The sequence below is a fragment of the Neodiprion lecontei genome, chromosome 6, assembly GCF_021901455.1.
Source record: "Neodiprion lecontei isolate iyNeoLeco1 chromosome 6, iyNeoLeco1.1, whole genome shotgun sequence".
Classification (NCBI taxonomy): Eukaryota; Metazoa; Arthropoda; class Insecta; order Hymenoptera; family Diprionidae; genus Neodiprion; species Neodiprion lecontei.
The window spans coordinates 25,777,918-25,794,878 of NC_060265.1; the positions used below are offsets into that span (position 1 = coordinate 25,777,918).

Sequence of the window (16,961 nt, forward strand, 5' to 3'; positions counted from 1 at the left end):
GATACGTGTTCCTGATCTAAAAATGTATTTCAACGCCTTCCAAACGTCGGTCGTAAATTTTAAATTGCATACTCGGTACACCTCTACCCTTAAATACCCAACGTTATTAACACGTAGATACATCAATTTGTCATTGCATCACTAGCTACCATCTCCTCAAATCCATGAAATCCGAAACTGAACCTATTTAAATACAAGAGGCGAATAAACTGAGTTAAAAAAATAGAATCGATTTTTCAATATCACTTAATGTACACAAACATTTACTTTAAAATTGCCCCGGTTACACATACATACATATGCGTATAATTACTGAAATGTTTCGTTAAATTTGTGGAATAAGTGTTCAATGCATAATGTAAGTATTTTGTCAGAAAAATCGTTAACAGTTCTCCGGGAATTGTTTGAAATTTCTATAAAAAGAGGGGGACGATGTTTGATCATCATTTAGAGGGGGAGGCGGAGGGGCTGGTAATAAGAATAATAATAATGGTAACGCTGAGAATATAATGATTATTATTATTATTACAATTATTATTATTACAATTATTATTATTATTATTATTGTTGAACCCGAGGCAATCTTGTACAAGGAATCGGGAAATTTGGGTAGTAATGACGTTAGAAAGTCGCGCCGCCCCGTCACGGCATACTTCGGGCCAAGGGAGGAACTGTCGCCATGTCGTCACGTCCAATTACGCGTCCCACGGGTACGCTTGTCCTCCTGGACCACCACCGCGTGCGCAGTCGACGTCGGAATATATATAGTTCAGCGACGCCTCCCCCGAGAACTCGGAAGGTACACTCGTTCCCCGATCGGTGAGAGAATTTGGTAAAAGAAGAAATCGATTTCAAGCGTCTCGTTCAACACCGGATCATGGCGTTGAACATTGCACCTCGGTAGATTTATTCGTTTCGTTGTAGGAAAGGGAAGATAAAGAACAAAAAAGAAGAAACGAAGGAAAAAAAAATAATAATTTAATAAACGTTGTAATTGAGTGAAAACGAAGAAATAAAGTAAAATGAGAATCTTCGAAATATTCTCTGTGTATTATACGGAACTGAGATCCAATGCCATGGAGCGAAAGGTCAGGGGGAGGAAACGGCTCGAGACGATTTCGATTTGACTGTATGTTTCAGGGAGCCTTTCCAGGTACAGGGGAGGGGGTTCGAGGGGGAGAAAATCGCGCACTCTAAGTCCCGTATCTCCCGAGGGACGTCTTCCCGTCTTCTTCTATCGCTCCGATTTATTGGCAGTTTTTTTCCTCCTCCTTCCCCCCCCCTCCCCCCACCCGTCCCGCCACCTCCCTCCCTACGTCCCTCGACCCGCTTTACGGTGGTTGAAAAATTGCGTGAAATCCTGCGTCTTGAACGAATCAATTCCAACGTAATTGAAAATGCTTTGCGATTTTGCAGAAGGGTTTTTCACGATTTTAATGATTACACAACCCCCGCCTTCGCTCACCCTATTTCCAACACCTTGTGACCTGCACAGCTAGGTGACGGGAAATCAAATTCTTCTCTCGAGTTTACCAGAATTAAAATTAGGTCCGGTGCAGGGTATCTTTGGGTAAACCTGATCGGAAGTCTAAAAGTGAAATGATTGCTCAAAACGTTATCGCAGTATAACTCGTATCCTTATCTTGTACCTATTTAATTCGTTTCACACTCAACTCGACTGACTTTTTCATTGAAATATTATAAATATCATAAAAATGATTGTTAAACCTAATAATAACATCTTTGCAAATTTTTGTCTACGAAACTGTCAACTGAACGCTTGTGTTTTGCAAAATTATTATGAATGATTTGCAGTCCTTTTTGCGAAGAGAACAATTTTTTCCAAGTTTCACTTGAAGCCTGTTTCAAAAGGCAACGAAAAAAACAAGAAAACAAAAAAAAGAGAGAGAAACGAAAAAAATAAAAATAAAAATAAAAAAGAATACGAACCGCTTACATCATTTATAATTTGCCACTGGATGTACGGTTCTTTTAATTCTGTCAACCATTGTCGCTGTTCTACACCCTTCCACTTGACAAAATTTTTAATTTTAACTTGCGAATTACACGCAGCTCACATTCCTCGCGTAAAAATAAAAAAATTAATAATAACAACTCATCAGGCGTACGTGTCACAGTGTCATTGCGGTACGCGCAAGCCTCGGAGACACACGAATGCTTGTTAATAATTCTTCCTGCCTTTTACGCATGTGAATCTTGCGTGTATCAAAGTTTAAAGTACGGGTCGATGAAGCGGGCTGCTTCTGATCAGGCAATTAACTTTGAAATCCAAGACGTGCCGACAATGTTTCGTCATTATCGCAAGAGTCGCTCAAATAGACAGGTAACGTCTGCGACACGGGGATGACGAGGGTGACGAGGGTGAGGCCGCCACGGCAGGGTGTCGAATCTCTCCGGAGCTTACGCAAGAGCTACGGTTTTCAGCGTACGCCTCACATGGATAGTACATAATGATAATATACGCAGACTATATCGTATTGGACAAACATATGTGTACGAGTAGCGTGTACATGCCGATGGAACGGGGCAAATTGGTTTGCGAAAACGATGGTTAGTTTCAAAGTTCATCCTTCCCATATCATAAATCTTGATCGCCGCGCCGGTTAGATAGTCTCAACGCAATACGCCGGTTCAGCTTCGTTATACGTACATTAGGGTGCGTCAAAAAAAAAAATAATTATTTTTATCCATCTTGGAAACAGGTGCAAAAGTTTCATTTAGGCATAATAATACGCCTTTTAAATTTTTTTACATACTTGTACTTACACACGTATCCGCACTCATACCGAGTTCCGTGAAAACTTGACTGTGATTAGGTATCTGCGTTCATATTTCTAACGCATCTCAAATTTTCACACCGACGGACGTCTGAAATGATTACACGTAGATGCTGCGGAACCTGTGATACCATAATAATAATAATAATAATAATAATAACGCAGCTGAAGGCAATTATATTATGTGAAATAAAATGATACTCGTCATAATCTTATCACAGGCATCAGTTTGCGTTGAATTTGAGAAAGAGGTAAAACGTGGACTTGATTGTTGTGGAAATGTTATTATGGAGTTCCACGGGATGCCGATGGTTCTCAGTCCGGTTTTAGACAGTATATTTGATGCCCGTGACGAAAGCCAACGTCACTTGCGAAGTAACCACCCGTGTCGTATAAAGCACGATGCCTTTATTGTGTAGACACGATATCGGCTTTCAGGTATTCCTTCGTAAATCGAGCACTCTGTCAAAGCGTTCCCCAAGTCACATTCGCTGATTGTGTTTTCAGAGATCGCTGTTTTGCTGTTGCCGATCATCGATATCCCGTATCAAGAATTCGAAACTAATCGAAAGAACATATCCGTCCCTGGGGTGAGACACGTCAGCGTCACGTTAGTTTCGACGAAACTTTTACCACGGCGAACAAGCACGCGCGATATACGTCGACGGTAAAAAGACCTTTTAATCAAGAGTAGGTACCGGAGAAATAACGACACATCTTTTTTGCAAATCAACGTCGATATTGCTTTCGCTTTAGAGTCGGTGAAAAATGCCCGCGCCGACGCAAACCGAGTGGAAGCAGATCGATCGACGCAGATTGTATGTAGATTTAATTTATTAACTATCGTATCTCGAAGCCGTTAGTACGTGTACCTGTTCGAGCAGCTGATTGCGGCCGAGCACGAACGGCTTGCGTTGTAGCGGAAAGCTCCGGCTACTCTCGAGCCTGGCTTTTGTAATTCATTTGACTCCCATTTGTTTTCCCGGCGAACCGCGGCGCGTACGCCTACGTATCGGGGGACGAGGAAGTCGTTTCAGGTTTCCGAGATGTCAGGGATATCACAGACGCCTCTTCGGCTTGCGGGCTTACGGGTATTAATTGAATGGGGCCAATTCGGCGCTCCGAATGTCGACGACATCGATCCGCGGCCTGCAAGCTCTGTGCAGCCGTCGAAGAGAGCCGCGAGGACTGGGTCACTGGGAACAGGAGGAGTGGCGTGTCGAGGAGCTGTTCCTTAATTCAGGACGATATACAAGCGCCGGGTCCGTGTTGGGTAATAGCGAGGCGCGTGGCCTCCTTAAAGTCCCTTCAGACCCAGACGTCCTCGAGCATGCATGTTTATGACTCGAGTTCCAACGACGACTCGCGAGATTTGCTTCCCGGCTCTAGACTGTCCGCTCGACTGTCTAAGACAGAGCTTGTGTCCCCCTCGTGTTACACGGTCCCATGAATATTGAAGCGAAGGATATACGGCTTGTCCGGATGCCTTGCACGATGCCTTGATGGCAAAAGCCGGATAAATGGACAGTCCCGCATGCATATGGATATATGTATATCCATATCTATGCACATGGATGCAGGAAGCGTGCGTGATCAGGCCAGGATCAAGGTCAGCCTCGGGAATTTCATCGCCGATCTTCCTTTCAGATTTAACTCATACATCGACCCGTCGGCTTTAATATTTGAGCGGCGATAAAATGACTCAATTACTTTCTACCTAAGGATTCTCTTTGACTCGACTTTCAACCTCTGACAAATCCGTTGTCGTATACGTATCTCATCGCACGCCGAAATCTTTGCTTCATTGTTGCCAAACCTTATTTTCGTAATCGACGAAAATCGTCACAAGTTCCCTTGTAGATACGACATCGCGAATGTAACAAACTCCTCAACTTACGTCTTTGATTCACTTTTTGTTTGCGCCAATAGGCGATTTCTTATACTAGTCTAATTATGTCGTTCTAAATGAAATTCCACGGATACGACGCTCTCAATCAACGACGTTTCGCTTCGCTGATGGAATCTTTACCGATGGCGTGATGCGTGATCGATTTGGCATTTGAAAGAGTGGAATCAAAGCTCCGTATAACGACCTCAGATCTAATCTCAGATGAGGAGATCTCGTGAAAAGTAGTAAAGTTGAGTCCGGTAGTTACCTCTCAATACGGCGGACCCATAACGACTCTAATATCTTATATAGGTATGTACAAGGGAAACGACGCGAACGACCGCAAGCACAAAGCTCGGCTCTGTTTCACCGGCTCTCGAACCAAGTTTCGAGAAAACATCGGCGAGCTGACCGCATGCAGTGTCGACGTATGAGAACGACACTCGACCGCACTGATAATAATAATGCCTAATAACGTATTCGGGTGGAGGAAGCTGATTCCTCGACAAATGTGTTTACATACGCCTTGGTTACCGTTAAGCACGAAATAGAGGTTTAGCTGTAGGAATTCCGGCTTGTACACGGTTCGCGTAACCCGGTGTGGGTACAATGTGTGATCCGCAATTTCAGTGTAAATACATGTAACGAATTTTGTGTGCGCCGGGACACGTTGTCGACAACGAATTGACTGAAACATGCCCTACATTCACGATCATGGTTGGTTCGCGTCATAGGTTGGTAGGTAGTCACCACGTCCGACGGTTGAGCGAAACAATCGCGGTTGGCAGACGTCATTTCGCGCCGAGATGACGCTGATGTTCCAAAGTTAACTGTCACACGGATACACTGAGTTGGGTATCACGATTCGCCACATCCACCTGCGATAGTTCCGCAAATATTTGCGTTTACGTTTACCCTCCGCCACTGAACTATAAGCTCGTTTAGCATACAGGTACGCATGGTCATGATTTTACTCCACTCGTCGATACTGCCGGCGAACAAACACAGCTCCGTTAGCTTGGTGCATGCAACCAGTGTTTATGTGAACATCCTTGAATGCCCACGGGAATCGGTTATTCGGATCGCTTCAAATCATTCGACGTCTTGATGAATTAATGAAATTTGTCGAAACGTTGCTGATATCTGACATTCGTGCGACGCGTACGGAGTTTGAACACTATTTTCAACCGAAATAGACGTCTGTTTTTTCAGCGATGCTGCACCTTCCAAGGGGAAAGAGCTTTCGACGCCTTTCGAAGCCTTCGCTGACAATGGGCGATTGAGTGATATCTCGAGGTGACCTGAATCGGCACCGCGAGCAGTATAATAAAGTCGTCTCCTTCGGGACAATCGAGACTAGATGCCAGCAATTATTCTCGTCTTCTTATAAGCGACGCTGATGGTATACCAGCGCCGGTATCGCGATTAAATCCAAGTCGGTGCTTCGTCTTGTGCGTCTAGACGCCCTGGGCCCGTTATTGATCATCGTTAAATAGGTAAACTTTTACCGGTAATAAACTATTATCGCACTGAAAGGAGCTCGACAAATCGCTGGAAAGTGCGATACGCGCAACGAAAGCGTTTTCATTCTATTCCGGGGAGCCAAACATTTCCAAGGGTACTATACGAGCTCGGCATGATATATTGGGTGAAAATTGTATTATACCCATGTACGTACAAACATATGTATACCTATATATGTATATATTGCCTCCGTGTGACCTACCAGGCATTTTTTTGCCCAGCGTAGAGAACGTCGAGCCGGTGGCCACTCCCAGTATCAAACATCGTCCACTATCGTCACCGATCACTTGTACCAAAGTGTACATCCATATTATACCGACGGTTCTAAGGTGAGTCTGTTTTTCGAGATAGAATCGAGGGCAGAGTCTATCGCATCTCGGAGTACTGGACGAAATTCGTACTCTCGACATGTGGAATCCAATTCACCGATCAGCTTCGACGACAAGATTTACTTACGAAAAGTGAATTTCGCAACATTGACGTGTAATATGAAAAGGCCCTCTATACACACTTTCGGGAGAATGAAGTTGAGGGAAAACAATGACCATTTATACCATGAATTTAAATGTGAAATGGCGTACTTGTGTAAGTTATCCCCGCGGATCATACGGCTCACGTGGGAAGGAATTCATGAGATGCGAAACAGTTCGAAAAGTTATAATGCGACAGGTAAAGCTAAACAGTTTCGCGGGCGTGAAGCAAACCGCGCTGAAACGTTGTTTCCGAAGGTTATTACTGAAAATCTTGTTCCATTACCGTCACACGCCCGAACGAACCTGCCGTGCTTGTGTTCCCCTACAGAGTGGTGTAACTTTCGAATCATGTTGCGAATACCAGTACCTCATTTTTCAAGGTATTATAGCTGCGAACATCAGGCGAAATTAGGATATTTTTCGAGTGAAATTCGTTGCGAAAGAGGCGATGATTAACCTCGAGAGAGTAAGAAAATAACATGTAAATCGAAGGAGATCGTAATCACAGGGCCGTCTTAAAGTACACGAGAATACGGAGGGTAGGTATAAAAAAGATAGCGTCGCAATGAAACGCGGTGGTAAATGACGGTGACGGTGTTTAACGTTAGAGCGGAGTGAGATCCACTCAACGAAATGGTTATATCATTCCCTGAGAAAAATTCAACCGCTTCTCCGGCTTAATATGTCACTGGAAGCGACACCGTATTAGGCAGCCAGGAGCCAGCAGGCAGAAGCCAGCAGTCATCCACTTGACAACCACCAGCTAACGGCTCCTCAAGCAGGGAGGCTGCAAGCTCGCAAGCTCGCGGATAAAAAGAACACGTCTAATAGGTGGCGTCGCTCGCGCAAACCAGCATGTACAAAGGAGAAGAAGAAGAAGAAGAAGTATTTCAATTTTCCAGAGCATCCCCGCGAGCGTTTCTCGTTCCTACGCAAGGAAGTAAGTATAGAGCTTAATTATAGCGAGGTTAGAATTAACAAGGAAATAATCGCTTCGCTCACCAGAACGTAGACCGCAAAGGGCATGACCAGAACGGCGACGAGGAGGTCGGCGAGGGCGAGACTGACGATGAAGTAGTTGGTGACGGTCTGCAGGGCGCGTTCGCGAAAAACTGCCAGTATGACGAGGACGTTGCCGAACAGGGTGAGGCAGGGAACAACGACCAAAATCAGGGCCCACCAATTGTTGACGTTCGACTTATCGACGTCGGATTCGACGCACTCGACGCGGCCTGTTCCGGTGGAAATTACCGAAGTGCAGCTTCCGTTTCCACCGGCGGTGAGGTTAAGGTTGGTCCCCTCGTAGTAGGACGTCAGGTTCGAGAAGGCCGTGTAGTTCAGTCGGTTAATGTAGTCGCTTATGTCGTCGAAGACGAAGAGGTCCGATATCGACGCGTAGCTCTCGTTGCCGGAGGTCGACGCTGACGTCGAAGAGGCGGGCGGACCCGGCGTCGTCGAGTCGTTTAAGAGCCCTCCGAAGCCGGCCCCGAAGTCGACGCTCAGGTCGGCGTTATCCCCGATTTGCGAGGTCAGGTTCGTCCTGTGGCCCTCCTTATCGGGCTCCCCGAGGACGTCGCCGGTCTCGTTTCCTCCTCTCGCGCGAGGATCGTCGAACCTGTTGCTCGACCTAGGAGGCTGTGCGTCGTAGTGACGCGCGATGCTGCGAACTGTTGCGTTAATCCTCGCGGCCAGGTTGCTAGCGGGCGACGACAACACCTTCGGCTCCATGCTGTCTCGGCCCGCCGCCCTTCGCCTTCCGCTCTTTTCCCGATTCGCCTCTATCTCGTCCAACGCCCCCAAAGAAATCACGAGATTTTCGATTCCCGAGCCCGCGAAGGTCTCCGCGTTCTGTTCGCCGTCATCTCCATCCCCCCACCCTCGTTGCTCTTCGATCCTTGGTCCCTCTTCTTCCCTTTTTTCTCTTCCTCCTCTCCTACGCGCTCCTTTTTACAATGCAGAACTCGGCTTTTACTGCTCCGAAGAGAACCGACCCGACCAACCCTGCCGACCACCCTTATCCCACTCCGTCATCGCGGATCGGGAATTTTCTTAAAACTCACTCCGTGCACTTCTCATCAAACGGAGACGGTCGTTCCCTGGAACAGAAAGAGGACGACGCTCGTCAAACTTGTGCATGTAACTTGTAAAGGAGGGATTGACTCTAATCCTTTTCAAGGCTTGGCCCAGAAAGTGTACGACGCTGAAAATATCACATAGGTACTATTTCTTATACGTGAAAGAAGAATTTATTATCAAAAAAAATTACAATAATATCGCCTGGAGAATCCATTCGTCGAGTTCTGTAATCGCAATACGCTTTTAAATGTTTTATAGGTATTATTTCTTCCCGAGTCACTTTACTTCCATCTTCTCATTCTTTCATCCGTGAAATGACTAGATTTCGGTCTCAAGATTTGGGTGCCATTTTTTATACTCTCACAGTTTTTATCGGCGTAGCTCGTACGTGTTAGCGGCGGTGATATCGTGAGACACGGAATCACCGCTCTATCGCTGTTCGACTCGGTGGATGAAGAGAAGAGGAAAAAAAGGGTAGAGCGAGGGAAAAAAAAAAAATGGAGCTGAACGGAAATTACGTGTGATTTGCGCTCCAAGGCCGCCCGCTCGGCCCACAACCGTAGCCGCGGAGAGATCAGCAATTGGATCTAGAATCGTAGTAGGCGCAGGTACGTAAGTACACGGTAGGCCTTCACTTAGTTCAGATCAGCACCGAGATATATTTTATGCAACCGTAAATCCGCATGCTAGAGCCTGTCTTACAACCCCTTCCACCTTGTCATTTCAAGGACCCTCCAAGGATCTCTCGTCGGTCTACCTCCGCGATATACAATGCTAGGAACTCTTCGTAATTGTTTTTCTTTTTAATTCAAGTGATATATTTTCTATTCATCCCTCTTACCCTGACCAGTTTCGCGACTGTTATGAAACTGGAAGAAACAAAGAAAAAAAACCAAAAAAAAAAACATAAAACAAAGAAAATAGAAAGAACCAACTCTGCAACGGTACGGTAAAACTTTTAGTCCATTCAACAGCATCCATATATCTCCGTCGTAACGTGAAAGGACGTGTATACGTGAAGTCTATATACAGCCACCGACCGTTGAGGGTAGTAAACCATGCCTTCGAGAATCACCATTCAAATCGAATAGTCAATATATAGTAAGGAACGTGAGCGTGAAGGATCAGCGAAAGGTATTTGCGGTTACGATCCGACACGGGGATGTATATACGTCGTGTGAGACTTGCAGGAAAAACACATATGATTGTGGTGCATTGGGGGAGGGAGGGTTACGAATGGTCCAGAGGTCGCAGATCATCCTCCCCGGCTGGTTTGCCATCTCGACGTAGCTCACGCTGGGAGTCCTCCTCGTAAAAGCTTCCTGCAGAAGGAAGCACCGGGGGTAGATATCATTATGGCTACTCTCCATCCCTTCCCTTGTACCCTCAGCACTTCGTAGATCGCGGCAACTCATTCCGTCGTCTCATAGAGCGAGCGACTGGATTCAGACCGTCGGGAGCCACTTAAAGACAGAAATTGCCTCATCCATCCAGCGACCCAGACGTGATACCGGGCTTCCGTTTGCTCCTTCGGCCCTTCGGTCTTTTCCTTGTTCCCGTGGTGACCTCTTGTTGCGCCTGTACTACTTCCAAGGATTCAAAATCTGCTCGAGATAAAACGCTGCAGCGGCAAGTCTGTTGGAGAACTCGACAGGTTCTCCGGGACAGTTTGCAGCCTGATCTAAAGGACCGAGGATCCTTCTCGAATCGAGCGGACGTCTCAGTCGAGGACTTCATCCACTCGAAATAGTTCAAGTGAACCAAAAATGACCTCGTCCAACTTCGCGAGTGACTCGGGCCAATTTAATAACCAACTCCATGCAATTGCGACTTCCGCTTTCGAGTGCAGCGAGGTACACCTTTCCTCGAGTGTGCGTGGTTAAACTTAACCCCTTGAACGAAATGTCTCAGGGCTGAAGGCAGCTCGCCCGGTATTATCAAACCGACTGTGAAAAACACCCACGAGACTCTTTCTCAATGAACGCCTGGAATTTAAACCATTCCACACAAACGTCCGTGAAGACATCCTTGCCCATTCCCCGCAGTCGGTATTATCCTTCGCTTCTGAAGGGGATCCTCACCAAGACGACAACAAACATCGCGGGCTAAGCACTCGGTTATATAACGCCCGGAAGTGACTGTCTAAAGTAATCAGGATCAAATTCAAAGGAATTATGGACTCAGGGAATATTGATTATTCGGCTGCCATTTCGTTCGCACCGTTTTCGGCTGATCAACCGCAGTTGACTCGTGAAGAGGGCGCGTGAAAAGAATTCCAAAATTTTTCTACGGATATGTTCCTCGCATGTTTGTTTTATGTTTTGATTGTTTTACACTCAAAAATAGATTGAATCGGATGAAAAATTTTGTTCTTTACGCAACTAGAAAAGCTGTGGAATTGGTTGAAATTCTAAATCGAGAAATTGTGACGCAAGGATCTTTTCGAGGAACACCACTTTTACACGTGATTCAAACCGACATGCGACATCTAGGAACTTTATGAATACAATCAATTCAAACGTGTAAAAAAATACTTTTTTTTTCAAATTTCACGGACAGTAAACATTTGATGTTCATTAAAAAAAGTTTGGCGTTGGACCAACGTGTCCCCTTTTAGATAGTCGTTAAACGAACAAATTGCCGGCATGGTAATCTGAGAGAAAAGCGATATGTCTCTTCGGCCTCATTTCGGTTGTTGCGAATTTTTCGTTCTTTTCATTTTCGCTTTTTTTTTCTTTTTCTCTTCTTCCACTTGCTTTTCAGAACAAATGTCGTCGAGGCGAGAGCGTCTATTCCCGACTCGCGGTATTTCTTTTTTCTTGCTTCACTTTTCTAACCGACGTACATCAAAGTTTGGCTATTCAGTCCCGACCTTCAGACGAACAGTTTCTTCGCGACTAAATTCCAAACCGAATTCCAACCGAAAAACATTCGCTTGGGCTATGCAGAATGTCTGCGGAGAATTTGTAGCCAGACAATTCACCCAAGCGACTTACAAGGATGTTGAGAGCAAATCGCGTCGTCCACGAAAACCTTATATTATTTTCGGAAATGAAGCTGACAGTCCCTAAACGGTTTAGCCCCTACTATTCCATAAATTTAACGTTATGTGCGGCCGTTAAATCGCTGCCGACGCTACGTGACTCCGAGAAAGCAGTGAAGATGGTGTTATTACTTGAAGCAATGTGGAACGTCAATAACTGTTGAAAAACCTTCGAAACTATTTGGATAAAATATATATATATATATATATATATATATATATATATATATGAACATATATTTGAAACTTTTTCAATTGAAAGAGCCTGAAACTGGTACTTGGTTTGGAAAATGAATTTCGGAATAATAAATACTCGAAACTGTGTTTCGGAGTGATGATGCGAAAAGAGTGAGGAATGAGGTTTTAAATGATTCAAATTTTTCCAAATCCGACAATGCGTGCGTATACGATGTAATCTTACGCATGTAAACACCGCTATTTATGAGTGTCGAAGCAAAGAACCACTCGTAATTTTTCAATCCTTCTAACCGGAAACAGAAACGTGCATGCGGCTAAACGTTCGCCTGTAAAAAGAAATTATTTTTTGTCGTGTCGGATCGCGGCGCCGACAAGGCTGGATCTAATCGATACGTGAACCCTGGACCGCGTAGCAGCTTGCTATAAAAATATTTTCGCTAACGAAAGAAAGTGACCTGGTCCTATTTCGTCAACAACAAAACAGTCTAAGAAGAAGTAGAAGAAAATTAACGGCTTAAATACAGTTCAAATTTAGATGCAGACTTGTATTTGGATTCTTTGAAATTTTTCATCTACACTTTCTCGAGTCTTTATTATAGCCGTGGAAAAGTTGGTCGTTAAACACGATGTGATATTTAGAAATCTAGAGATTGTCTTTTTATTCTGACCAAATTAGCTTCAGGCACACGTAATTCTAACAGTTGAACGCTTGAGACGCTTTTAGAAATTGCTAATTGGTTGAATATATGTAGGAGTACGAAAATAAGGGTGGATGGAACGATAACGGTGCGGTATCTCGTTTTACTGCAGCGAGTACCTACAACATAGGTCTGTACAGCACGAAAGCAATTACACTAAATAGCTAGTCCAATTAACAAACTAATTCTGGAAGTCAGTTTTGCGGATGCTTGTTACGTACAGCGTTATGTAATCTTGAATACACGTTGAGTACGATGTGTACGATTTACATGATTGCGAAAAAAATAAGTTGGAACCAAGTACTCTTGGCCGAAGCAATTTGTTCGGCTATATTCAAAATATCATCGACAAAGGCGAGATTGAGAGGAGAATTGCTGTTTCAGGTGTCGTCGCGCGGCGGAGAAGGACGGAACGCCATCGCGTCTACGAGCTGCCGCTGCAGGGTCACCTTAGATAAATTAATGAAATAATTACATAATTAATTACAGACAATTAGCGCGAAGCTCTACTAATGACGCCTGCTCCTTCTCCCCTCCCCCTCAGCGCCGTACTCGCTTTTCCCCTCCCGCCAAAAAGGGGAGGAAAGGAAGCGAAGGGGCCGCGAAGAAGAGTCTTGCACACCCAGAAAATTATTTTAAGCCCGTAAAATTGGTTGAGCACCGAAGAAAATAAAATACCGGTAGACATGTTTATATACAAATATATGTATATACACAGGGCACGGAGCTCTTTTTCAAAATATATTGCCTTTTCCTTTTTACGGAATTAACGACTGTGGCTTTTAAGCCTTAATGGTCCGAGTCGGGGTTGAAAAAACGGAGGGGGAGGAGAAAGAGATGGAGAAAAAAATAAAATAGAATTTAAAGGAATAAAAAAAAAAGGCCAACTACGAGAGGCGAAAGAATGATTTTTTTTTTTTTTTTGTTTTCGCCAAATCCCAGGAGAGGCATGGATCTGAGAGGTATCTGAGAGGACCTGCGACTTTTTCTATACAGGAATACGTGCATCTGATCTAGCATATAAACATGTATCAGGCATAATATATATTCCGCTGTATCACGTAATACAGCCATTGGGGTGCTTTGAACAGATGGAATTGGAAATCCGCACGATTTCCCCGCAGGAAAAGGTGAAAATCTAAGTGGACGAAAACTTACGAGACTCGGAAATTATACCCCGACGCGTTTTTCGTGTTATTATATTATACGAATGAAAAAAGGTAAAATGAATAGCAGAATAGAGTGAAAAAAATAAACAAATCTCGACTCCTTTCACCCTGTTGTATTATGCATCGTGCAGCCACGCATTATCACACATGTACACCTCTCGCAGTTTCGCAAATTTCCATTTACATATGCATACCCATGTTTTCTGCCGCATCATTATGTACAACACATCGGGACTGCCTGGTACTTGGACAAATCGTGTATGTGTGAGGGGGGGGATTTTTGCGTATTACTCGCTCCAGACCCTTTCGCGTGTGTAACTATCGATCTCAAAACGATGTTAATACTTATACACAAAATTACCTGTGTCACGAACCGTGTTCGAAGGCTGTTAGCTGGACGATTAAATACGGTGAAATTAATATACGTACATCGGGTATATAATTATGTATACATATATATTATACGTATATATGCATACATAATGCCATCCGAGCATCAGCTCGCACTACAGTCAAAACGCGCGGTCCTCGCGTAGTTCGATTGAAAATTCTCGATTACCGTAACGACGTTTTTCGCGCGGATCGTTCGACTTGGGGCAAAATATAATGAAAATAATGATAACGATAATAACAATAATCATAATAATTCCGACCGGAATATCGGCGAGAATTCTCGTCGCCGTGACGGTAGGTATACGAGCGAATCGCTCGTAGCGAAGTGGGGTGCGCCTCGCGGAACGATTTGGTGTATAATGCATCGAAGCTTCGAAGAGCTTTCGCAAAATTGCCGGCACGCCGAGCTCGTAACTGTTATTAGATTGTGTATATGTAATAACGCCTGTAAATACGTAATTTATGTTACGAACGAGGTACGTTAGGGACGCCCGTCGACCTGCTGCCGAGAAATATTGAAATCCGAGTACTTTCCCGCTGTTGTCTCTTTTCGAGAAAATAATTGAGGAAGAAGGAATTATGGAACGAAAGAATCAATGGCCGAAGAGTAAAAGGGTAGAAGGATCAGAGGGAGGAGAGGCGGCGTTGTTCGAAATCGGACAATAAAGTTATAGAAGCGAGACTTTGTCACTCTTCGACTCTCTCTCCTCTCCTCCCATTCACTTCCTTTCCTTCCCATCCTTTTACTCGTTCCTTATACACTTGACATTTGCACAAAGTGAGAAATAATTGAATTCTTCCTATCTTGTACAGATATCGCGCTTAGCCAATTAAGAGCCCTGCAGCCTCTCTGAATAAGGGCAAAGGATCCGAGGACGGTAACTGTACGTTTTCTATATGGGTATTATCTAACGAACACGCACATCGTCCTTCCCCCGGGGAAACTTCGGGGCAATCCTTTTCGGCCAGGACAATAAGATATACGGTATCTGGCCTCCGCACGCGACTTTGTATCCTGCGATAAAAAAAGAAAAAAAGAAGAAAATTTTCTCATAACTTATCCGTTTATCCGAATAACTTACCAATTTTTTTCAATCTTTTATTATCGCTGATTTATTTCTCGATCGAATCGGCAAATTTGGATCCTTTCTGCTTCGTCCTTGAATATTTCCACCGTTATTATTATTGTTGTTGTTATTATTATTATTTAGTTTACGCACTATTATTTACAGCGATCTCGGATCTCGAGACATTGTTCAAAATTTCAATGACACTGGTTTTCGGAGGGTTCAATCCGAGCAAAGGTTTATTATTAGTCATTGCCGCGAACATTTTTTTCTTTTGCTTTCGATTCTTTTTATCGTTTAATGAAAATAATTTCCGCTCTTTTTACTCGCACTTTATTGTTCGTGACACGCGTGTCGTACACTTGTTATAAACGTCAACGAGACGCACACGTAGGTATTATCATACACGCGGGAATTTCCGGGCACGTGTAAAGTGAAGAGTTTATTTATCTCCTTTCTATAAATCAATTTTTTCCCTCCTGAATGGCGAGGGATTCGCCTGCGCTTCCCATTCACGTACGAAAATTGATTCAATATTTTTCACTCTGATCGAAAAGTTACTTCTTTCCTCCGGCTGTAGCCGGGGTTTCTCTTTTATACAACCGAGAAACTTTTCCACACAGATCGCGTGTGTGAAAAATAATATGTTACAGAAAAAAACAAGCAAATACGAAGTTAGTCGAATGTAATGCACAACTGTTATTATTATTATTATTATTCGACCGTGTATCGTCTACTTTTCTTACTCCGTTTTCCCGCTGAATCAGTCGATTTTTATAGATCTCCTACACGAACACTGTTTTTTCGCTTCGGCTCTTTTCGTCAAAAGTTTCATACAATGTTTTTTTATTTTATCAAATTCGTCTAAAACGACAAGATCGACGACGTCGAGATTTGCGAATTAATTACGAAACATAAACACTTCCGAATAAAATGATATATCTTCAAATTTTATCGACCTTTCAATTAAACGACGTGTTTTACAATTACAGATGAGAACGTGTGTGTGCGTGCGAGTGTATGGCAATTTTTCGTACGATTACCCGCAATATTACGACACGCGACGACGAATATTAAATCGCACACCTACTGCAACGATAACAGTAATTAAAAACTCTTTCTCTCTCTCTCTCTCTCAATCATCGTTATTGAAAATACATAACAAACATCGAAAAGTACATATGGTTAAAATCACGCACTGGCTATTAAAACGCACTTTACGTACGACAAGTAGTTTACATTGTTATAACTTGTTTATCCAGCGATTGTCCGCGTTGCGTGAAATATTATTGCGACAGTAATTACAACTGTAATTCACATGTTGCGCGAAAATTAGACAAGGCTGAGAAAAGCGTTGCAAAAAAATTATCGAAACGAAAGTATAAAGGCGAGAGGAAAAAAAAACGAACGGAAATTCCGTTCGGCAAAATTAAAAACAAACATTAAGACAAAAAAAAAAAAAGAAAACAAAGTGAAAAGCTCCCCCGCCGTGTAACCGTGACGAAAATTCACACAACCGAATATCCACTCTCCGGTTGACGGACAGGTCCGCGTCAAGGGTAGGAAACGGCAGTTTTCTAAAAAGGTTTCGCACTCGCTCTCCTCTCCTCTTCTCTCCTCTTCCCGACGCCCCC

At 43.8% G+C, this 16,961-nt stretch overlaps 1 protein-coding gene across 3 annotated transcripts in view; it reads right to left on the reverse strand.

Annotated features, from left to right (window-relative positions):
• The window catches only part of LOC107218112 (dopamine D2-like receptor), a 125,989-nt gene extending 109,301 nt beyond the window's left edge, over nt 1–16,688 (reverse strand). For all 3 annotated transcript variants that reach the window (XM_046742774.1, XM_046742773.1, XM_046742772.1), the window contains exons 1-2: nt 15,343–16,688; nt 7,686–8,779 (exon numbers count right to left, since the gene is read on the reverse strand). In XM_046742774.1, coding sequence (XP_046598730.1) covers nt 7,686–8,411 — 726 coding nt within the window. In that variant the 5' untranslated portion in view covers nt 8,412–8,779; nt 15,343–16,688. The remainder of the gene's footprint in view (nt 1–7,685; nt 8,780–15,342) is intronic.
• Nucleotides 16,689–16,961: the final 273 nt, after the last annotated feature.